The 26,929-nt window shown below is 37.3% G+C and overlaps 1 protein-coding gene across 1 annotated transcript in view; it reads right to left on the bottom strand.

Moving 5' to 3' along the window:
- The window catches only part of LOC149795635 (E3 ubiquitin-protein ligase MARCHF5-like), a 121,642-nt gene that overhangs the window by 51,786 nt on the left and 42,927 nt on the right, over window positions 1-26,929 (bottom strand). Inside the window, exon 4 of the mRNA XM_089965464.1 lies at window positions 18,594-18,724. Within this exon, the coding sequence (XP_089821590.1) occupies window positions 18,594-18,724 (131 nt within the window). The remainder of the gene's footprint in view (window positions 1-18,593; window positions 18,725-26,929) is intronic.

Here is a 26,929-nt window from a genome sequence, read left to right on the forward strand (position 1 = left end):
CTCTCAACAATATCAAGCAGGAATCAAAACTTTATTTTCAAATCTAATAATAATCAAGGAAATTTACTGTGCTGAAAAGTAAGTGGGTGTGTCTGGCGTTCAGATGCTCTGACTCCATTACATGATGCTGTACAAGGTTGGGAACTAAGGTGTCATCAATATCAAGCTGCAAACCAAATCTCAAGGAAATTGAATAATAATGAAGGGAGCTTTTAAATGAAAGTGAGTGGGTCTGATCATCCACAGCTTTAATTGGTAAACAATGATGTCAAATTCTAACAGCCAAATTCAGCTAAGGTCTCATCCATATAGACATGTTGCTGGGTTGGTCTGTCAGGCAGGGGCTATAATTCTGCTTTGATATTGAATTTTGACAATTAAATTCAACCAAGGTCTCATCCATATAGACATGTTGCTGCATACCAAAGTGGGTTGCTCTGACAGTCAGGGGCTATAACTCTGCTTTGATACTGAATACTGACAATTAAATTCAACCAAGGTCTCATCCATACAGACATGTTGCTGCATACCACAGTGGGTTGCTCCGACAGTCAGGGGCCATAACTCTGCTGTGATATTGAATACTGACAATTAAATTCAACCAAGGTCTCATTATCAAGGTGCATATCAGTTTTGGTTGAAATCTGTAACCTCATTAAACAATACTGCAGAAGGTTAAAAATAGAACTCGGCTAAAGTTTCATCAATATCAAACTTCAAACCAAATCTGGATGAAAATAAGGGGCTAAAATTAAATATAATAGAGAAAGCTGACAATCAAATTTAACTAAACATCATGCAGCACACCAAGTTTGGTTGAATTTTAACATTAAATGTGGGGGTTAGTAAGTGGAAATGAAAGAGGATGGATACAACATTCATGAGCTATATATAACTCAGCAAAAAAATAATGCAGAACACTGAAAACTGAACTCGGCCAACGCTCATTAATATCAAGCAGCATATCATGTTTGCTTGAAATCCAATAATAATGAAGGGATATATTTTACAGAAAAGAAAGTGTGTGAATCCAATAATCAGGTACCATAACTCTCCTAAATGATGCATAACGTTGACAAAATGAACTTTTCATGGTTACAACAATATCAAGCTGAATACCAAATTTAGTTGAAATCCAGTTACAATTTATTTTTTTAGAAAAGAAAGCATGGAATTTGAGCTATTACTCTGCTAAATTATTACATAGAAGGCGAGTAATTCAACTTAGCCAAACTTCATTAATATCAAGTTGCATACAAAATTTGGTAGAAATCCAAGAATTAAATGGGAGCTATTTTGTTAAAATGAAAGTGGGTGGGTCTGATAATCAGGGGCTATAACTCCATGAAATAATGATGCAGAACGCCGACAAATGAACTCGGCTAAGATCTCATCAATATTAAGCTCCACACAAATTTAGATGAAATCTGATAAAAATATGGGGAGTTATTGTGTGGAAACAAGAGTCTTACAATCAGTCAGGGGCTATAACTGCTAAATGATGACACTTGGTGCTAACAGACAAATTAAGCCAAGGTCTCTCATCAATATCTTGCTGAATACAAACTTGGTCAAACTCCAAAATTAAGAGAGTTACCCAGTTATAAGAACTAATCTATCTTGAGGCCCTCCATTACATACAATATTTAAAACAAAAGAGAATAATGTCACATTCACATCTAAATATTACACAAATGCATACACATGGGTCTGCACAAACAAACTGATAATATGCCAACATATAAAGATAAGCATCTGATACATAACATGCTTACATACAATTCTAAGTATTGTGACTGGAAAAAGATCCAACGTATTAGATGATTACTCTCTATGACTGAAATACAGCAACTAAATATTTACTAACTTACATGCAATAAAATAAAAAGAGAAATAAAAATGCATATGTAATCAAAGAGCCTTTTTAATTTACTTTTTAATACTGTTCCATTCTATTCTTTTTGAATATTAATCCATACTATTCTTTTTGAACATTATTCCATCTTATTCTTTTTGAATATTATTCCATACTATTCCTTTTGAATACTTTTCCATACCATTCTTTTTGAATACTATTCCATACCATTCTTTTTGAATACTATTCCATACCACTTTTTAAATACTATTCCATACCATTCTTTTTGAATACTATTCCATACCATTCTTTTTGAATACTATTCCATACTATTTTTTTAATCTTATTGCAAACAATTGCACCTGAATACTAAAGCTTCTCTTAAAAGAATTCCTTTAGGTTTTGGAAGTTTGTCTTGATTTGAAAATATGAGCCTCAAACTAGCAGTATATTTCTTTTACTCAATTGATGTGTGTATACTGATCGCTATCTTTATAAGAGTTAATTACAAATGAATTATTGATCAAAATCAGTTCAAAACTTCTAAATAATGAGTTTTTCTCTCTGTTCTCGAAGCACATGAAATTTAAATTTACCTAAATATACATTCAGTATTTCACAATGCACAGTTAAGATTTGTTTAAATCTAGACCATCCAAAGTTTTCTTTCACCATAAAAGAGGAACAAGCATAACATGCTGAGAATTAGTCAAGATCAGACAGTTCAAACTCCTATCAATGAAATATATACAATACATCAACAATATACTGGTAACAATGTTTGCAATGATATCTGAAGTTCATAGTGATTGAACCTGAACAGCATAACTGCATCATTTGATCTTCAACTGTTCAGCCAAGTCATTGCTGTTGTTGTTGTTGTTGCAGGGTTTAATGCCATTTTTCAGCGCATGATAGACTATACATGGTGGCCAATATTAATGGTGGAGGAAGAACCGGGGAAAACCCCCGGAAAGAACCACTGTCCTACAAGAAGCTACTGGCAAGCTTTCTCACATACCCACATTGGCTGAATCTGAGACTCAAACCCACACACAGACAGAGGTGAGATGGCAGTGATCCGTAACAGAGAGCGCTTTAGACCACGCGGCCACTCAGGGCCCCCACCCCCCAAGTCATTGCATGTGACACACTGTCTAGTTATCATAACTGTTTAAAGCTTTATTAGAATCTGGTTCAAAAGTTACCAAACAGAAACACATAATAAAGCTCACACACAAAATAGGTCTCAGTATTTCAGTTTCCCATGCTTTGACCTTGATCACTTGAAACTGGACCTGACCCGTGTACCCAACACAACACTAGGTTTTGAGATATACTTGAGTTTTATCCAAATAATTTAAGAAATTTTCATCCCCAACATTGTATTAAGTTGCAAAATTACATTTTTCTATATAATGGCCTTGACCTTTAAGCTTAGGAATCTGACTCAATGTAAAGTCATAATTTAAATCAGTGTAACACTTTGTTAATATTTCTCCTAAAGTTAAGAAGGAAACACACCACAAACTTGAAATTTTTCTATGTTGATCTTTGAGTTAAGGAAAGAGGTTGTAAATTTTAACACACTATATAATCGTAATGTACACCTGGGTAAAGTTTCATCAAAACATCTCCTAAGGGCTGTCATGAGGGACAGTGTGTGTATTTGTGTGTGTATGCATGTGTGCATGCCATTTCAAAAATCATGTTCTTTCATTCTGTATTCACTTAAATGTGCAGCTTTTTTAATTAATATACCTACATTTTCTTTAGGGTTGGGATGCTAAAGGTAATGCTCACCTGGATAATATTTGGACAAAACAGCAATGGCCCTGCATCTCCTTTAGTTAACAAGAAAACATATCACAGACAAATCTTTCCACTACAATGATTTTGATTCTTGAGGTACTGTATGTACTCACTTATAAGACGATTCCAATTGTATACCACACAGACCCAGATCTGCCTTCACATAATACACCAGCAGATCTGGGTCTGTGAAGTTTTTGTAAGGAGTAATCAGAAGAAGAAACAAGATAGACCTTGATCTGCAGGTACATTACGCTACAGCAGATCAGGATTTTTGTTGTTTGCAGTTTGACTCGACTTATAAGCAAGTATGTGTAGTAGGTGGTGAGGTTGTGAATTGACACATTGTTGAGGTATGATAAATATTTGGATAAAGTTTCATCAAAACATCTCCTTTAGTTAACAAGGCAAGATATCACATAAATCTTTCCATGATGATGATTCTGATCCCTGAGGTAGGGAGTGAGGTTGCGAATTGCATAGTCATTAAGTATACCTGGGTAATGTTTCATCCAAAATATCTCTGTGATTCAAGAATTACAGCCAAGATGAAAGTACAGGTCACAGAGTTAGATTTTCCATTGATGTGACTATGTTCTTTGAGATGACAGTGACAGTGGTGTGTGACAGATTGCCAAGCCATGAGATTAGATAATGTGACTGTAGTGTGTGACAGATTGCCAAACCATGAGATTAGTCTGGATAATGTGACTGTGGTGTGTGACAGATTGCCAAACCATGAGATTAGTCTGGATAATGTGACTGTGGTGTGTGACAGATTGCCAAACCATGAGATTAGTCTGGATAATGTGACTGTGGTGTGTGACAGATTGCCAAACCATGAGATTAGTCTGGATAATGTGACTATGGTGTGTGACAGATTGCCAAACCATGAGATTAGTCTGGATAATGTGAATGTGGTGTGTGACAGATTGCCAAACCATGAGATTAGTCTGGATAATGTGACTGTGGTGTGTGACAGATTGACAAACCATGAGATTAGTCTGGATAATGTAGTGTCTGCTTTAGGCTTTGCCATTTGCCACTAACTTTTCTTGTCTTATTTGGTGGAAGAAAGTTTAATTATGGTACCTGTTGAAGGCATATGTAAAAAATACCCCTGAAAATAAAGATAAAAGATAATTATGGTTGATTTTAGAATGACTTAACTAAGAGTAACAAAAGCAGTCTTACAAAATAATGTGTTTATTGTCAAAATATCACAAAATAATTTCACTGGCTGACAGAAATATCTGACTTTAATTAGACTGGGCACCACTTAAGAACACATGGTCGACAATCATGGATAGAAAATGTAAAAAGAAGAAATCTTCATTTATGACAGAAGTAGTGTACGCTGAAATAAATGTCCAAAATAATGTGTAGTGTATGGTGAAATAAAATGTAGTAGACATGTCCAACACAGACTCAAATGTCCAACGTAGACTCAAATGTCGAATGTAAACTCAAATGTCCAAAGCAGACTCAAATGTCCAAAGTAAACTCAAATGTCCAATGTAAACTCAAATGTCCAATGTAGACTCAAATATCCAAAGTAAACTAGTGTATTGTGAAATAAAATCAAGACACAAATGTCTCATGTAAACTCAAATGTCCAATGTAGACTCAAATATCCAAAGTAAACTAGTGTATTGTAAAATAAAATCAAGACACAAATGTCTCATGTAAACTCAAATGTCCAATGTAGAATCAAATGTCCAATGTAGACTCAAATGTCCAATGTAGACTCAAATACCCAAAGTAAACTAGTGTATTGTGAAATAAAATCCAGACACAAATGTCTCGTGTAAACTCAAATGTCGAATGTAAACTCAAATGTCCAATGTAGACTCAAATGTCTGGTGTAAACTCAAATGTCCAATGTAGACTCAAATGTCCAAAATAAATTAGTCGTGTACAGTGAAATAAAATGAAGACTCAAATGTCCAATATAAACTCAAATGTCCAAAATAAAGTAGAGGAATTATTACTCAGTATGAGGAATTCAAATCTGAATACAAAATTCTGTTTTTGCTATCTGCAATGACCCTACTTTTGATCTTGTACAGGCCCTTGTGCCACACCGTCTCCTTTTCTGGTCAGAAGATATCTTCTGTGTTTCAAAATTATCCATCTGAAGACTTAAGCAGTTTGTAACTTTTATATTTTGACCAACTTTTTAGATCTTTGCTCTTTACCTTGAAGGACTTCATAATATGTTTATTTGGATGGGTTACAGAATTTTTTTCCTTTATACTTTTGGAACTAATATTTTAATAAGCAATGTACACCCAGCATTGTACTAATATACGGTTAAACTATATACATACCAACGTTTTCAAATTTTTATAGCTTGCTCAAAAACAGACCACATAATATCACAAGCAAAGTAAGTAATGGTAAGTAAAATATGGAATGTTTTAAGAAAATTACATTATACTAATTTTACAAAGAATGAACTTTGTTTTCTTTTTATTTTTGTTTGCACCTTAAATCATATGCTAATAACTACAGTTATCAAAAACTATATAGATAGATAGTTGAGAAAAAATATTAAAATGCAGTCATAGTTTGAAGAATAATGACAGACATACATGTATATAGAGCGCTAAATGGATTATTAGATAATGGTTTTATCTGAGAGACATAGAAGAATGAGATGTTTAGGTAAAGATCTTGAACTAAAAAATAAACAACCAAAACTAGAACTGTTGCAACTAAATTTTATTCATGTTTTAACATCTAATAACATGTCTCTGTATCTACTTCTCCACATAAGTTCTCATACAGATTTCAGTATCTAACCAGTAAGAAAAAAGGTAAAATGAAGTCCGTAACTGAAATATTCCAATGTCAATGAATTCATTCTTCACTCTTTTTCTGGGAAGTGGTGTCAACTCGTAACTGCTTCCATTATCACCTTTAAATTGGCGACATGCATTGATATTTGATAAGCTAACTTTTTGAAAATGATATAAGAGGGCTTATTTTTATCCATTAATAATTTGCCACAAGTAAATATGTATTGGTCTTCTCTGATCATGACGTAAACATTAGTAGATAATAAACATCTCTTTTGTGTGCTAAATTTTTGGCAATTTGATTAAGCTTTTAACAAAATCTGATTGGTTAATTATTTGAGACAAGTGCCTTTTATTTCCAAACACACCTTTCAAAATGATCTCAGGTTATATTATTAACTATTCTCACAGTCACCTTGCAATCAGTGAGATGAATCAAAACAATCTCTAACAAGCTGATGATGGTACCTATAGACCTTACTATGGCAGCTATAGATATGACGATAGTAGCTACAGACATGACTATGGCAGCTAGGGAGTTGACTATGGTAGCTACAGACCTGACTATAGTAGCTATAGATTTGATTATGATAGCTACAGAACTGACTATGGTAGCTACAGACCTGACTGGTAGTTGTAGACCTAAGTTAGCTTCAGACCTGACTATGGTAGCTAGGGACTTGACTATGGTATCCAGGGACTTAGGTAACTATGGTAGCTACACACCTGACTATAATAGCTACACACCTGACCATAGTAGCTACAGACATGACTATGGTAGCTACATACATGACTATCTATGGTAGCTACAGACCTGACTATGGTAGCTATAGCCCTGACTATGGTAGCTACAGACATAACAATGGTAACTACAGACATAACTATGGTAGCTAGGGACCTGACTATGATAGCTACATACATGACTATGATAGCTACAGACATGACTATGGTAGCTACAGATGTGACTATGGTAGCTACAGATGTGACTATGGTAGCTACAGACATGACTATCGCAGCTAGGGACCTGACTATGATAGCTACAGACATGACTGTGGTAGCTACAGACATGACTATGGTAGCTACAGACATGACTATCGCAGCTAGGGACCTGACTATGATAGCTACAGACATGACTATGATAGCTACAGACATGACTGTGGTAGCTACAGACATGACTGATAGCTACAGACATGACTATCGCAGCTAGGGACCTGACTATGATAGCTACAGACATGACTATGGTAGCTACAGATGTGACTATGGCATGCAATACCACCCTCTAGTCATGATATATATCTCTAAAAGTTTTATTCATATCATAACTAGTCCTTAAAATGTCCAATTCCAAAATAAGGCATAGAAAAGCTTATCAGAGGCTTGAAGACACTCAACAAAAGTATTAGTCATTCATCAGAGGCTTGAAGACACTCAACAAAAGTATTAGTCATTCATCAGAGGCTTGAAGACACTCAACAAAAGTATTAGTCATTCATCAGGGGCTTGAAAACACTCAACAAAAGTATTAGTCATTCATCAGAGGCTTGGAGACACTCAACAAAAGTATTAGTCATTCATCAGAGGCTTGAAGACACTCAACAAAAGTATTAGTCATTCATCAGAGGCTTGAAGACACTCAACAAAAGTATGTCATTCATCAGAGGCTTGAAGACACTCAACAAAAGTATTAGTCATTCATCAGAGGCTTGAAGACACTCAACAAAAGTATTAGTCATTCATCAGAGGCTTGAAGACACTCAACAAAAGTATTAGTCATTCATCAGAGGCCTGAAGACACTCAACAAAAGTATTAGTCATTCATCAGAGGCTTGAAGACACTCAACAAAAGTATTAGTCATTCATCAGAGGCTTGAAGACACTCAACAAAAGTATTAGTCATTCATCAGAGGCCTGAAGACACTCAACAAAAGTATTAGTCATTCATCAGAGGCCTGAAGACACTCAACAAAAGTATTAGTCATTCATCAGAGGCTTGAAGACACTCAATAAAAGTATCAGACATTCAAAGCTGTGGCATTTTAAAAACTGGCATCACATATTTTATTTAGGAATATAATGGATTTTTTTTAGACTTTTATATATACAGCAGACATCAAAACTGCACTGGGAAAACACATTTTATTTTGATATTTGAGTATTCAAATATGTGGATGTTACCTACCTTAGTGTGGAAAAGGTCAAGAGATATATGTTCAGGTTGGTTCACATGATGGTGGGACATAACAGCATAAATATATACAAATAAAATACAGCTGATCTGGAGCAAACAAAGCAGTTTGGCACTGCATCATGTATAAATCAAACGATTTTAAGTTTAAAAGTACACTGGATAAATGTGATTAATAATTCTGCGTTGCATTTATTTGTTTCCCTCTGTTTCTTATTTTTCTGCTTTTACTTAGGAATAATTGTTCTACTTTTACTCAGGAATAATTGTTCTACTTTTTCTCAGGAATAATTGTTCTATTTTTACTCAGGAATAATCGTTCTACTTTTTCCCAGGAATAATTGTTCTACTTTTTCTCAGGAATAATTGTTCTATTTTTACTCAGGAATAATCGTTCTACTTTTTCCCAGGAATAATTGTTCTACTTTTACTGAGGAATAAGGACATGAAAAACAAAGTTAAATATGTCTGCATAACTTAATATTTTTATGGAATGTTGGAATACAATATCCCATTTGACAGGAGTATATATATATATATATACTTCTTGATCATCAACAAACATAAATCTATAATATCATATTCAGCATGAATTCCTAAACCAAACAGGATATTATCAGCAGTTAAGTCTACCTCCATACACATTTATCACCCAGTTGTGATGTGAAATTAAGTATTAATGTTTTCACAAAAGGACACTCAAAAAAAATGCATCAGTTTCTGAATGTTCATCACAGAAATGTGCAAATATATGTTGCAAGAAAGTTTCATTCTGAACAATCATTTTGACCAATGATTTTGAAGTGACAAATCAGAAGCAACATAACTCTGAAAGGTAGTAAATTCACCAATTTCCAGTCATCATATTAATAATTTGTTATTTTTTTTGTAGTGCAAAAATACTTCAATTTAAATCAATGGGTGCAAAATTACTGGTGGCAGTAAAGGCACCTAAAATTGTTGTCCTTCATAAACAGCAGTCCTTTATTTAAAGAAATCTCAGAGACATTTGCCCTGTTAATACCTTCACGTAACCGATCAAAACTAAACTCCCTGTATGCATCTTCAAGAGCATAATTTTTCCAGCAAACTGAAACCTCTCAATCTCAAAACTGAAACACATTTCAATCCAAAATTTCAATTATGCACTAAAAACTGCCATAAAATCAAAACTCACTTCAAATTTGGAATTTTAATGATGTAATACTTACCTGTTTTTACAGCATAGCTATTACTTTTCCAGGAGAGAAATACTCAACTGAATGATGAAAATTATGTCCCTTCCATTACAGTGAACCAGAGCCTTCCAGAACATGTGATCAGCCCTTTGTAAGAATTCCATACATCTCAGACATGCATGAAAGACCCTTTCATTTATTTGAAGGAGCAGCCTAAAGTGGGACATCAGAGCATGGAAGGAAGATGCAATCTGCCAAAAGCAACAAGTAAGTATTACATCATTAAAATTATTTATACCCCCCGCCCACAAGCTACATCTTAATATCAATACCTGCTGCTATTGCATAGCTGAATTTGTCAGTTTGGTTGGAGTTCTGATGATCCCAAAACTGGCAAATAAAAAAGAAACACAATGAATATTTACCCTCACAGGAGAGCAGGAGACTTGTGCAGGATGGCATCTGCATGGGCCACATTTTGAGCAATAATGACTAGGCTCAGTAAGAAAATACCTTCAGCTTTAATAAGACAATGAGCAAAGGTAAATGGGGATGGAAGTGTGAGAATGCCAAAAACATGGCTTTTATCACATCCTCCAAAATGAAAGAGATAGACCCATGATGCTGCAATGGTACGAACCTCATAATATTTAATTTTCATGAAAGACAGGTCACTGTCAGTAAGGGAGTGGTAAGCTCTCTTGATAGTTAATGCAATCCAGCCATGAATGGTAGAAGCTAAAATATAGCTAGACCTTTAAAAATAAGGTAGGAAAAATCCTTCTCCCTCACTGGTCTCTGCAATTCAAAATACATGTACCTGCTAAATCAGAATCCACCTCAGGTCTGCTACATGTAAATCCATCTCGATAGCAAGGCCTTTTGAAACATTTATCATCCTGGAAAGGGCTGCTTGATAGCCCTTAATAGTAGAAACTGAGCATTGTTTCTCTTCAAAAAGGATGAAAAGAAAATCGGCCATTGCACTCAGAGGGAGAGCTAGGACTGATAGGCTTTGTACTACACTGATCCCAAAAGATTCTCCATTTGGCATCATGTACCTTTGAGGTTGAACTTTTTCCTGGACTGGATGATGCATGAGGCAACTTGGAAGATGGAGAAATCTGTGAGCTTTAGTTTAGAAGAGAGCCCCTGTGATGTGACACAAGGTCCTTCCTCTGAGGTCAGGTCCTGGGATGGTCCAACAGCAGATCGAGAAGATAGTTGAACCATGATTGCTGGGGCCACAGAGGGGCAATCAAAATGAGTTGAGCGGTTGAGTGCCTAACTTTGTGAAGGACCTGTAGGACCATCCTGAAGGGTGGGAAGTTGTAAGCAAACAGATGATCCCACTTCAGACTGAAGGCATCCACTCCCCAAGCCAATGAAGTCAGAAACTGGGGAAACATAAAAGGGAAGCTTGTTGTTCAGCTTGGTGGTAAACAAGTCCACCAAGCGTGTTCCCCAAAGATGGAACAGGGAGTCTGCTATGGATTGGTGGAGAGACCATTATGTAAAAACTATCTTCCCTTTTCTTTGACAGAAAGTTGGACAAAATGTTCTTCCTGCTGGAAATGTGTACTTGAAGGAATATTCCTTCTAAAGCTGTCTGGTAAAGGAGGTTCCAAACTTTCATGCAAAGAGAAGGTACATGTGTGCCTCCTTGTCTCCTGAGGTATGCTACCACAAACAGGGTGTCAGAGGAGACCACTACACACAAACCTCTTATTTACTAGAATCACCATGTGAACTTCTTCCCTGAGCCATCTAGAGCCAACCTGTCAAATGGGAGCTCTGAAATAGGGCTGTTGCTTTGACCGGGACTGCATGGCTTTACAAAATGTAGCTGGTGGGCCCTGAGAACAATCAGGTTGATTCCATTTCTTGGCTGGTTTCGAAGAGCCAGACGTGGGTGCAATTAAGCAGTGTTTATGATCTCACAAATCATGAGTAGCCACAGAGGGGATGAACCTCTGAAGAGAGTCTCAACCTTGAGTGGACAGCCCTCAGAAGGCTCTTACTGTGTTCTAGTGAGACCTTCAAAGTGTCCAGTGCCACATCCCTGTGGAGATGGAGAAGCTCCACTGATAAGGCCATGGACAAGGATAATGCATGCCTAGAGGTTTTTGCTACTATTTCTAACAATCAGAGGAAAGCCGTTGGCGACATAGATTCCTTTTTAAGTAGGCTGGATGATGGTTGCTAAAAAGATGAGGCTATGGGCACTAATGACCTTGCCATTTTTTTATAAGGATTCCAGTGTTTTCACTGGAAGGTGAGCCCATTTCCTCATAGAAATACTCACTTGAACTGCTTCAGCTTCCAAAGTGTGAGTTTTAGTGGACAAGGATTGAGAATGAAGCAGTTACCAAGGGTCATAACATGGAAGTGTGAGTTTTAGTGGGCAAGGATTGAGAATGAAGCAGTTGCCAAGGGTCATAACATGGAAGTGTGAGTTTTAGTGGGCAAGGATTGAGAATGAAGCAGTTACCAAGGGTCATAACATGGAAGTGTGAGTTTTAGTGGGCAAGGATTGAGAATGAAGCAGTTACCAAGGGTCATAACATGGAAGTGTGAGTTTTAGTGGGCAAGGATTGAGAATGAAGCAGTTACCAAGGGTCATAACATGGAAGTGTGAGTTTTAGTGGGCAAGGATTGAGAATGAAGCAGTTACCAAGGGTCATAACATGGAAGTGTGAGTTTTAGTGGGCAAGAATTGAGAATGAAGCAGTTACCAAGGGTCATAACATGGAAGGAGGGACAGATCATCCCCTATGTTGTATAGCAAAAACTTTGCCCTTGATAAACCTTTGAGAAGGATCCTTGATCATTTGATTGAGAGTTTAACTCAGAAAGTTTCTCCAAACTGGATATTTTGGAGTCACCAAAAGCTCAAGGATGGAAACAGAGATCATCAGGCCAGAGATTTTGTTGTTGTTGTAATGGGGTTTAACACTATTTTTCAGCAGTCATTATTAATGGTGGAGGAAGAACCTGGGAAAAACCTGGAAAGAACCACTGACCCACAAGAAGCTACCAGCATGCTTTCTCACATGCCCACATTAGCCGAGCATGAGGTCTCGAACCCACGCAGACAGAGGTGAGATGGCAGTGATCCATAACGGTGAGCACTTTAGACCACTCGGCCACTTGGGGCCCTAGCAAGAGATGGTAAACTTCATTCACTGCTTTATCATGACCAGGATTCCTCCTCCTCTGCCTCCTTAAATGAAGGTTGAGAAAGGGTAGGTTTCTTGAAGGAAGGGTGAACTAGAGTGGACTCTCTAAGTCAAAATGGTATCTTCACCCTGCACTCCCTCCTTTGAGTCAGGACTACATGACCCAGTATCTCTCTGCTTGTGTCGAGATTTGGTGGAAGGAGAAACTTGATCTGGAACCTACAGCAATGACCTCTGTTGGTCTTTTAGGGTGATTCTCTGCCCAGCTAGAGCATTTTGGGAAAGGTTTATCCCCCTCACTCTTTATATATTCAATCTCACAAGATATAAGTTTACATCCCTCAGGCACAACGTTACTATGACATGGCCCAGATCCAGAAGTCCAAGGCTGCATGTAGTGAAATGGCAAATCACTCCTGTGCAGGAAGGCCCCACATCCCAATGGAATTAAGAAGAATAACAGTAAGGGGGGATGCTCATCCAATCCCATGACCTAATGTGGCCAATTTCCAGTAGTAGCATGAAGAAAAGGGGACTTGACCCAATACCTATCTCTGTACCAAAGACCCATGCCTGGTGCCCAGTGACTGGTCAAGGACTCTGCAGGCAACTGAGATCGATAGTAAGAGCCATCCTCAGATCTCACAGATTTGGGTATGGGAATGAAAGGGTGGTACAACTCAATTAGTCCTTACCGACCTGTGGATTAGTAGGTGCTGCTCCTCCCAAGCAGGAGTGTGACTCTCTGCCATTATGGATGCAAAAGGGTGCTACTCCCCTACAGGAGGGTATGACTCACTCTCCACACATTTATACTTTCCCTTGGGAGGGTGCCCACTAATCCTAGGAGTCTCTGAGATTTGAGCAATCTTTCTGAGAATCAAGAGACTCAATGTAAGAGAACACAGAGACAAAGATAACTTCTTCTTGCTTGGTAGGTTCATTAATTCTCTGTGAGATCCCATATATCGTCAGACCAAAGGTTACAAGTGCAAACATGGGGGGGGGTTCATAGGGAGATTTCTTGAGGCACACTAACCCACACCTTGCTTAGACATTGTTTATAAAATAAAGATGCTGAAGGAAGATTTGAATTACAAAACACTTTGAAGTTAGATTGCACCAGGTAAATTGTGAACTAAGTCTATGCTAATTACATAGGTGTTTCACTAAGAATAAATGGTACAATGGAAGCCATAAGAAGATTTCAATACAGAAAAAGCAATAATTAAGTCAACCAGGCTTTTTTTAAGAAAGCAAGGGACCACAAAAAGAATTTGCAAGAAATGTAGATTATAATTGCTAATTATATGGAAAAGTTTACTGAAGGCTATCTGAAACTAAAAAAAAAGGAATCTGTGTTTAATAACTGGGTATGATACATAAAATTATGAAGTGATGTGTGACCTGCTTACCACATATAAAAATGACACAATTCACAATGTAAGTAAAGTGAGACAAATGATTAGCAGGCAAGTTTGTAGACTACAAAATGTTAGGATAGGGAAATTAAAATCAATTCCATGCAGCTTGGAAAATGTTATTTGAATACAAAATAAACCAATTTAAAATATTAACACTCTCAGAAAGGAAAAATAAATGCCAAGACATAATCAATATTTTTGTTTATTATTTTAATACTTAAGTTTTTTATGCTTTGTCAACGGGAAGCAAAAAAACAGTATTATAAAAATCAGATTCTAATTATTATAATAGGTATACTATTATTTGTCTTCACTTGCATGTCATTATGTCAGAATGACAGCTAGGGATTCAAGAATCTGATGTCAGAATGATTTTGTTCTTGCTGTTTTTGTAAGATACAACACCATTTTTCAGCACATGATAGGCTATGCATGGCGGTCAGTATAAATGGTGGAGGAAGAACCCGGGAAAAGCCCAGAAAGAACCACCAACCCAAGAGAAGCTAATGGCAAGCTTTCTCACATACCCATATAGCCGAGCCCGAGACTCGAACCCATGCAGACAGGTGAGATGACAATGATCCGTAACAGTCAGAGCTTTAGATCACTTGGCCACTCAGGGCCCCCAATGTCAGAATGACAGCTAAGCATTGTAGGATCTATCCTTATAGGATAAAACTAGATTGATCAAAGAACATGAATCTGTGACAAAACTGGATGAGATTGTCGGAAGGAACATATGTTGTTCAGCTACCTTTTCATTATGTGTTTTTATTTTAAAATAAAGCTTTCTAAATTGTTTGCTCTCTTACACAGTCACAGATATTCTCTCATAATAAAATTCTTTTATCTCTCTTTCACATCACATAAGCTCTTACAAAAAAAAAACAGTTTTTCACATCTGCAAAACCCTCAGGAAACCAAAAACCTCTCAAAACTGAAAAGTAAATTTGGTCCCAACAATTTTCAGTTTTGAAGGTTTTTACTTTATATAAACTAGATCCATGGCAACTAAGAATTTCTAACACAAAGACATCTTCCGGTTACTTGTTCAATTTAAACCCAAAACAAAGACAATACAAAGAAGTGCACAATAAACACCATCAATGTTTTATCAGAAATCAATCCAGCAAAGTCATAAATGATTCCGAATTTTTAAACATCCTGCCAAATGAAGCCTATTGCCAATAAAACAATTCAAGTTGTCAAGTTGGTCCACTTACTTTGTCAACCAGCTTCTTGAGGCACCATAATGATATGCTCCACTTCTGACCAGCTGATTATAATTTGATGTCCAAACATACTAATCCTAATATGTGGTCAGAAGCCAGTCCATTCATGCCATTAATGTTTCTTCTTCCTCTGTCATAAACTTCAAATATAATCTCAAAACAAAGCAACCTAATTCAGTTGCACCTAAGCTTCACCTAACACCATTGAACAGTTACCTCAGCCCAGTTAATATATATCTTCCATTGGTGTGATATTACAGCCCCGTTATATAAAATATCGGCATTTGTTTGATTGGGCTTTAAATTATTAACAGTTAGAAAAAATGCGAATATATGGATTCTCACAAAGCCACTTTTCAGCACAGGACTGTGTTTTATTGGGGATCAAATTGCTTGAATTGGCAAAACGTTTAAAACCTCGAATGTTTTAATTAATGGATCATTAAAAAAAATTGAACAAACATAACACTCAGTGCATACATCTGAAACTTAAAATCACAATGGCACAAAGAAGTATATTTTCTTTTCTGTCTCAGTCTTGGAAAAATGACCTACCAGTGATGAAATTCTGACCATCAGACTATAAAGAAATAAAAAGTCTATCTTTCTATTTCTTTGGAGTCTGATGGTCTGAGAGGGAGAAGACTCAATCTCCGAAATTTGTTAGAAAAGTGGAAAGTCAACTGATGATTCTGTGATGTACATCCTTGATATTTGAATAATATATAATATATAACCTTCATAGTTGTATGGGTATATTTTTGCATATAAAATTATTCTGAGCCATTGATAACAGAATATGTTGAGAAGTTGAAAACAGAATAAAGTACAAAATAATCCTCTGTCTGTTTCATATACAAAATATGCACACAGTAATACATAGCTAGAAAGAGAAACACTTCAGTGTTTCCCTTTACCCTCATTTGTGGTTCGGGGACCCCCAAAACTTTAATCTGACCCCCAGTTTTGATACCAAAATTTGTTTTTTTTTACTCAGACAGATGCCCAATTCTGACACCAAGGGAGTTTTTGACTCTCAGGGGATACGATGCAATTTTTAAAAAAAAATGAGATTGCATGTTTCTTACAAAATACTGTACAAGTATTTCTCATTATTCAGCATGTGACAAGAAATCCTAAACATCATTTGTTTGCACCAATAATGAGGAATCACAAATATGGGCTCATAACTGACCAAAAGAATTGACTCTTTAAGATTTCAGTTTTGACTCTTGATATTTTCATTTTTACTCATCAAATTTTTGGGTCAAGGGTCAAGGGTAAACTGACTCTTCATTTTGGAAATCTACTGAGAACCCTGTTATAACTAGTGCTCTTATTGACATGGGGTTTTCACTGAAATACTTACTATATATACATTTGGTCTTAAATGAAATTGAAGCCAATGTAAACACTATTGTCTCAAAAATATTACTTTCAGATTTAACTAAACGTAACATTTGACATTGTTTGTGACAAATTCAATGATCTTTCATGTATGATATCACATTTTAAGTCAAAATCTATGATAAAGAATTCTGCAATGTACTTATAAGCATCTTATAAACATGTTACAAAAATACTCTGCAGTTAAAGGGAAGAAAATGATTTATCTTGAATTCCTATATATTCTTTTTTGGTCTGTAGAGTATCAGTCCCTTCAAGGCAATCTTGTTCACAAATTCATTTCTGTGTCTATGCTAATTCACCATATTCACTCTTCTCCAACAATCTCCCTATTTGGTGCCTTTTGATTGAAATATGGTCTGCAGTAGGTATATCATCCATATGGGGGCTCAAACCAAGAACCTCCCCAACAATAGCTAGGTGTTCCAATAACTGAGATTTCTAAGCAGACACCCAAAACTTAAAAAATAGTTAGTGCAGTCTACAAAGTAGGTAATTATGACATTTTTGTGGTCAATAATCACTTTACATACACATGATGCGAAGAAATGGAACATAGCTGCTTGAAAACCAAACATTCCAGCTGGAATGTTAACAAGAATAGGAGCAAAGCGAAGATACTCTTGTAAACATTTTCACTAACATCAAGTAAGGTCGATCATGAAATACGTATGTGAGCTAATATATTCATCACCTCAAGAATGCTTAAACAGTAACTTCGATACTTAAATATATACACACAATCTTGTACTGTACATTTCTATGAATGGATGCTCACCTGCATGATAGTGACTTCAATCCTTCAATATATGCACACAATCTTGTACTGCACATGTCCATTTCAATGAATGGATGCTCACCTGCATGATAGCGTGAACATGTCCATTTCAATGAATGGATGCTCACCTGTATGATAGTGACTGTACTGTACATGTCCATTTTAATGAATGGATGCTCACCTGCATGATAGTGACTGTACTGTACATGTCCATTTCAATGAATGGATGCTCACCTGCATGATAGTGACTGTACTGTACATGTCCATTTCAATGAATGGATGCTCACCTGTATGATAGTGACTGTACTGTACATGTCCATTTCAATGAATGGATGCTCACCTGCATGATAGTGACTGTACTGTACATGTCCATTTCAATGAATGGATGCTCACCTGCATGACAGTGACTGTACTGTACATGTCCATTTCAATGAATGGATGCTCACCTGCATGATAGTGACTGTAATGTACATGTCCATTTCAATGAATGGATGCTCACCTGCATGACAGTGACTGTACTGTACATGTCCATTTCAATGAATGGATGCTCACCTGCATGATAGTGTATACATATCCATTTCAATGAATGGATGCTCACCTGCATGATAGTGACTACTGTACATGTCCATTATAAATGAATGGATGCTCACCTGCATGGTAGTGTGTACATGTCCATTTCAATGAATGGATGCTCACCTGCATGATGGTGCATACATATCCATTTCAATGAATGGATGCTCACCTGCATTATAGTGACTGCTCCATAAGTAACTGCTGTCCAGTAGACAGAACCTAGGAAAATCCCTCCTGCTACAAATGGACACATCCGGTTGATTATCCTGTCTGCCAGCTCCAGTATGTAAAACAGGGGACCTGCAGGCAGAGAAATTTTAGGATTTATTTAACATGGTTGTGTAGAGCCTAAAATGTTTTCTGATAAACAGAAATCTTAAGTAAATAAGCCTATTTCCACAGCAATTCATTTGTTCATTTATCATATCCCGAGTTCCACAACCCCAACTCCCAGCTCCACATTCAGGAAAAAAGTGAGAGGGTTGAGGTTGGGGGTAAAACTTCTAAGACAATGAAAATTATCCTATTTATATCTCAAGGTCTAGTGTCTTAAAAAGTACATGGAGTTGAAGGTATTACACAGTACCATGCACATCAAGGTCTAGTGTCTTAAAAAGTACATGGAGTTGAAGGTATTACACAGTACCATGCACATCAAGGTCTAGTGTCTTAAAAAGTACATGGAGTTGAAGGTATTACACAGTACCATGCACATCAAGGTCTAGTGTCTTAAAAAGTACATGGAGTTGAAGGTATTACACAGTACCATGCACATCAAGGTCTAGTGTCTTAAAAAGTACATGGAGTTGAAGGTATTACACAGTACCATGCACATCAAGGTCTAGTGTCTTAAAAAGTACATGGAGTTGAAGGTATTACACAGTACCATGCACATCAAGGTCTAGTGTCTTAAAAAGTACATGGAGTTGAAGGTATTACACAGTACCATGTACATAAAGGTCTAGTGTCTTAAAAAGTACATGGAGTTGAAGGTATTACACAGTACCATGCACATAAAGGTCTAGTGTCTTAAAAAGTTCATGGAGTTGAAGGTATTACACAGTACCATGCACATAAAGGTCTAGTGTCTTAAAAAGTACATGGAGTTGAAGGTATTACACAGTACCATGTACATAAAGGTCTAGTGTCTTAAAAAGTACATGGAGTTGAAGGTATTACACAGTACCATGCACATCAAGGTCTAGTGTCTTAAAAAGTACATGGAGTTGAAGGTATTACACAGTACCATGCACATAAAGGACCATACCATCTCATAAGTTTGGAGATAATAATTATTGACAACTTTCAAGTCTGGAAAGAAGAGACTCATCCACCATAATACATTGAATTGTAATGCATCCTATTGCGTAAGATTCTATTAACACATGCCTATTGAGGAACCATATAATCTGTGCTTGGAATCTAATAAATAAACCTCAATAATCTTGCTGTACAAGTATGCACTGAGCAAAGAAGCCAGAGTGGTTCAGTGGCTACCATGCCAACACTGGACTGAAAGGATGCCAGTTTGAATCTTGTCATCCGATCACCCCTGGCTGACTTCTGTGGTGTGTCCATGGCAAAGCACTTTATTATTCTCCTCAGATTTCACTTTGGTCAGATTCTGATTATTGTGAGAAATGAACATATAGATGTTCCATCAGACATCATACGTGATGTTAAAGTGCATTTATGGCCATTGATGGATTCATTGATGGCATCTAAAGTGTAAATTTAAATAACTCCACTTTATCCTCAGCAGCAACATTATCATGCCAAAACTGCATCATTTGCATTACCCTTACCTTGAACATGACTGTATGTTTGGCCCAAAAAGTAACCGTAAGAAAGTCTCTACAAAAGCCACATATGTGTGTGAGTGGAATCATGCAAGAAAACTCGACATGGTTGCTAAGCTGCACTCTATGCCATGTAAACCTGCAGATGAAATTTGAATTGTCTCTAGTGACTGCATTGTTGTTGGTAGTATCAATGATGTATTTTGATAAGATCAGGATGTTCACTTGTATCTTTGACAATTGTCACAGACAGGCTTACAGACTTCACATAATCATAACTGTAATGACCAAGTCAAACCATTGGCAACATTGTCAAGAACAGCTTCAATTTCCTTTCATCAATGACATAATGTGTTTCTAAATAATGCCAATGACAAATCTAACTTTTGTCAATGTCACCATATGGATTATTTGTTTCTTGTACAAGCTTTCTTTGGATTTCCAAGAATATTCACATAGAAGAAAATACCAAGATGTGTGTTGAACTTTAAAATCTACTGGCCCTTCCTTGTTTGAATCCCTAGCCTCATATGAGTAATACTGATAATTTTGCTTGCTTCAATCTTGTAACACAGTGTATACATGTCAAACACAGTATCAGATACATCTTTGAAATGAGCCATTGTTTATACATACAGTCATAATCTACTTCCCACTGCCAGATTTGTATGGTAATCACCAACTCCCCCAGTCACTGCTGAGCAGCTTCATTAATGATTTTACTAACCACAGCTGGCACTGCTGCTGTTGTTGGTAATGTAACTGTCTTTGGTTGTCTCTCAACATAATCAATCTTGAATCATCTGAAGAGTGTGCAATCCCAGATTTTTCAACTGATCACCAGCAACATTTCTGATGCTATCAATGACTCACATTGCAACTTCTTTATTGATCCAGGTGTTCATGAGTTGCTTTCTTGCATCGCTCAAAATTCTTTTTGGTTTTTGACATTTTATGTATTAATCCTCATTGTTTTGCAAGACACTTGCATCCAAACCTACACAATATTTTTGTTTTGGCCACCTGTCAAGTCAATAGTAAGAAAACTATATGGATCCTTTGTGATTCATGCAAATATGTCACAAAAGCGAGTGGTCAGCAGCACACATAGTCCAACAAGCATTTGCAAGGCCATGCACATCAATACCATGAAATACCATCAACAAGCACACATAGTCCAATGAGCATCTGCAAGGCCATGCACATCAACACCATGAAATACCATCAACAAGCACACATAGTCCAACGAGAATTTGCAAGGCCATGCACATCAACACCATGAAATATCATCAACAAGCACACATAGTCCAATGAGTATCTGCAAGGCCATGCACATCAATACCATGAAATACCATCAACAAGCACACATAGTCCAACGAGTATTTGCAAAGCAATGGACATCAATACCATGAAATATCATCAACAAGCACACATAGTCCAACGAGTATTTGCAAGGCCATGACATCAATACCATGAAATACCACCAACAAGCACACATAGTCCAACAAGTAATTGCAAGGCCATGGACATCAATACCATGAAATACCATCAACAAGCACACATAGTCCAATGAGTATCTGCAAGGCCATGGACATCAATACCATGAAACAACATCAACAAGAACACATAGTCCAATGAGTATTTGCAAAGCAATGGACATCAATACCATGAAATATCATCAACAAGCACACAGTCCAATGAGTATTTGCAAGGCCATGACATCAATACCATGAAATATCATCAACAAGAACACATAGTCCAACAAGTAATTGCAAGGCCATGGACATCAATACCATGAAATACCATCAACAAGCACACATAGTCCAATGAGAATTTGCAAGGCCATGGACATCAATACCATGAAATACCATCCACAAGCACACATAGTCCAATGAGTATTTAAAAGGCCATGGGCATCAATACCATGCAATACCATCAACAAGCACACATAGTCCAATGAGTATTTGCAAGGCCATGGACATCAATACCATGAAATACCATCAACAAGCAAACATACTCCGAGTATTTGTAAGGCCATGCACATCAATACCATGAAATATCATCAACAAGCACACATAGTACAATGAGTATTTGCAAGGCCATGGGCATCAATACCATGAAATACCATCAACAAGCACACATAGTCCAATGACTATTTGCAAGGCCATGGACATCAATACCATGAAATACCATCAACAAGCACACATAGTCCAATGAGTATTTGCAAGGCCATGGACATCAATACCATGAAATACCATCAACAAGCACACATAGTCCAATGAGTATTTGCAAGGCCATGGACATCAAAACCATCAAATACCATCAACAAGCACACATAGTCCAACGAGTATTTGCAAGGCCATGGATATCAATACCATGAAATATCATCAACAAGCACACATAGTCCAACGAGTATTTGCAAGGCCATGGACATCAATACCATGAAATACCATCAACAAGCACACATAGTCCAATGAGTATTCGCAAGGCCATGGACATCAATACCATGAAATATCATCAACAAGCACACATAGTCCAACGAGTATTTGCAAGGCCATGGACATCAATACCATGAAATATCATCAACAAGCACACATAGTCCAACGAGTATTTGCAGGGCCATGGACATCAATACCATGAAATATCATCAACAAGCACACATAGTCCAACGAGTATTTGCAAGGCCATGGACATCAATACCATGAAATATCATCAACAAGCACACATAGTCCAACGAGTATTTGCAGGGCCATGGACATCAATACCATGAAATATCATCAACAAGCACACATAGTCCAACAAGTATTTGCAAGGCCATGGACATCAATACCATGAAATATCATCAACAAGCACACATAGTCCAATGAGTATTTGCAAGGCCATGGACATCAATACCATGAAATACCATCAACAAGCACACATAGTCCAACGAGTATTTGCAAGGACATGGACATCAATGCCTTGAAATACCATCAACAAGCACACATAGTCCAATGAGTATTTGCAAGGCCATGGGCATCAATACCATGAAATACCATCAACAAGCACACATAGTCCAACAAGTATTTGCAAGGCCATGGACATCAATACCATGAAATATCATCAACAAGCAAACATAGTCCAATGAGTATTTGCAAGGCCATCCACATCAATACCATGAAATACCATCAACAAGCACACATAGTCCAATGAGTACTTGCAAGGCCATGGGCATCAATACCATGAAATACCATCAACAAGCACACATAGTCCAACGAGTATTTGCAAGGCCATGCACATCAATACCATGAAATATAATCAACAAGCACACATAGTACAACGAGTATTTGCAAGGCCATGGGCATCAATACCATGAAATACCATCAACAAGCACACATATGCCAATGAGTATTTGCAAGGCCATGGACATCAATACCATGAAATACCATCAACAAGCACACATAGTCCAATGAGTATTTGCAAGGCCATGGACATCAATACCATGAAATACCATCAACAAGCACACAAAGTCCAATGAGTATTTGCAAGGCCATGGACATCAATACCATGAAATATCATCAACAAGCACACATAGTCCAACGAGTATTTGCAAGGCCTTGGACATCAATACCATGAAATACCATCAACAAGCACACATAGTCCAACGAGTATTTGCAAGGCCATGGACATCAATACCATGAAATATCATCAACAAGCACACATAGTCCAACGAGTATTTGCAAGGCCTGGGACATCAATACCATGAAATACCATCAACAAGCACACATAGTCCAATGAGTATTTGCAAGGCCATGGACATCAATACCATGAAATACCATCAACAAGCACACATAGTCCAATGAGTATTTGCAAGGCCATGGACATCAATACCATGAAATATCATCAACAAGCACACATAGTCCAATGAGTATTTGCAAGGCCATGGACATCAATATCATGAAATACCATCAACAAGCACACATAGTCCAATGAATATTTGCAAGGCCATGGACATCAATACCATGAAATACCATCAACAAGCACACATAGTCCAACGAGTATTAGCAAGGCCATGGACATCAATACCATGAAATACCATCAACAAGCACACATAGTCCAACGAGTATTTGCAAGGCCATGGACATCAATACCATGAAATATCATCAACAGGCACACATAGTCCAACAAGTATTTGCAAGGCCATGGACATCAATACCATGAAATATCATCAACAAGCACACATAGTCCAACGAGTATTTGCAAGGCCATGCACATCAATACCATGAAATACCATCAACAAGCACACATAGTCCAATGAGTACTTGCAAGGCCATGGGCATCAATACCATGAAATACCATCAACAAGCACACATAGTCCAACGAGTATTTGCAAGGCCATGCACATCAATACCATGAAATATCATCAACAAGCACACATAGTACAACGAGTATTTGCAAGGCCATGGGCATCAATACCATGAAATACCATCAACAAGCACACATAGTCCAATGAGTATTTGCAAGGCCATGGACATCAATACCATGAAATACCATCAACAAGCACACATAGTCCAATGAGTATTTGCAAGGCCATGGACATCAATACCATGAAATACCATCAACAAGCACACAAATTCCAATGAGTATTTGCAAGGCCATGGATATCAATACTATGAAATATCATCAACAAGCACACATAGTCCAACGAGTATTTGCAAGGCCATGGACATCAATACCATGAAATACCATCAACAAGCACACATAGTCCAACGAGTACTTGCAAGGCCATGGACATCAATACCATGAAATATCATCAACAAGCACACATAGTCCAACGAGTATTTGCAAGGCCATGGACATCAATACCATGAAATACCATCAAGAAGCACACATAGTCCAACGAGTATTCGCAAGGCCATGGACATCAATACCATGAACTATCATCAACAAGCACACATAGTCCAACGAGTATTTGCAAGGCCATGCACATCAATACCATGAAATACCATCAACAAGCACACATAGTCCAACGAGTATTTGCAAGGTCATGGACGTCAATACCATGAAATATCATCAACAAGCACACATAGTCCAACAAGTATTTGCAAGGCCATGGACATCAATACCATGAAATATCATCAAAAAACACACATAGTCCAACGAGTATTTGCAAGGCCATGGACATCAATACCATGAAATATCATCAACAAGCACACATAGTCCAACGAGTATTTGCAAGGCCATGGACATCAATACCATGAAATACCATCAACAAGCACACACAGTCCAACGAGTATTTGCAAGGCCATGGACATCAATACCATGAAATATCATCAACAAGCAAACATAGTCCAATGAGTATTTGCAAGGCCATGCGCATCAATACCATGAAATATCATCAACAAGCACACATAGTCCAATGAGTATTTGCAAGGCCATGGGCATCAATACCATGAAATATCATCAACAAGCACACATAGTCCAACGAGTATTTGCAAGGCCATGGGCATCAATACCATGAAATATCATCAACAAGCACACGTAGTCCAACGAGTAATTGCAAGGCCATGGACATCAATACCATGAAATATCATCAACAAGCACACATAGTCCAACGAGTATTTGCAAGGCCATGGACATCAATACCATGAAATATCATCAACAAGCACACATAGTCCAATGAGTAATTCCAAGGCCATGGACATCAATACCATGAAATATCATCAACAAGCACACATAGTCCAACGAGTATTTACAAGGCCATGGACAACAATACCATGAAATATCATCAACAAGCACACATAGTCCAACGAGTATCTGCAAGGCCATGGACATCAATACCATGAAATATCATCAACAAGCACACATAGTCCAATGAATAATTGCAAGGCCATGGACATCAATACCATGAAATATCATCAACAAGCACACATAGTCCAACGAGTGTTTGCAAGGCCATGGACATCAATACCATGAAATATCATCAACAAGCACACATAGTCCAATGAGTATTTGCAAGGCCATGGGCATCAATACCATGAAATACCATCAACAAGCACACATAGTCCAACAAGTATTTGCAAGGCCATGGACATCAATACCATGAAATATCATCAACAAGCACACATCGTCCAATGAGTAATTGCAAGGCCATGGACATCAATGCCATGAAATATCATCAACAAGCACACATAGTCCAACGAGTAATTGCAAGGCCATGGACATCAATACCATGAAATATTATCAACAAGCACACATAGTCCAACGAGTAATTGCAAGGCCACGGACATCAATACCATGAAATATCATCAACAAGCACACATAGTCCAACGAATATTTGCAAGGCCATGGACATCAATACCATGAAATATCATCAACAAGCACACATAGTCCAACGAGTATTTGCAAGGCCATGGACATCAATACCATGAAATACCATCAACAAGCACACATAGTCCAACGAGTATTTGCAAGGCCATGGACATCAATACCATGAAATATCAACAACAAGCACACATAGTCCAACGAGTAATTGCAAGGCCATGGACATCAATACCATCAAATATCATCAACAAGCACACATAGTCCAACGAGTAATTGCAAGGCCACGGACATCAATACCATGAAATATCGTCAACAAGCACACATAGTCCAATGAGTATTTGCAAGGCACATCAATACCATGAAATATCATATACCATGAAATACCATCAACAAGCACACATAG

This window comes from Sinohyriopsis cumingii, chromosome 7 (assembly GCF_028554795.1).
Source record: "Sinohyriopsis cumingii isolate HCF-2022 chromosome 7, ASM2855479v2, whole genome shotgun sequence".
NCBI classification, from domain to species: domain Eukaryota; kingdom Metazoa; phylum Mollusca; class Bivalvia; order Unionida; family Unionidae; genus Sinohyriopsis; species Sinohyriopsis cumingii.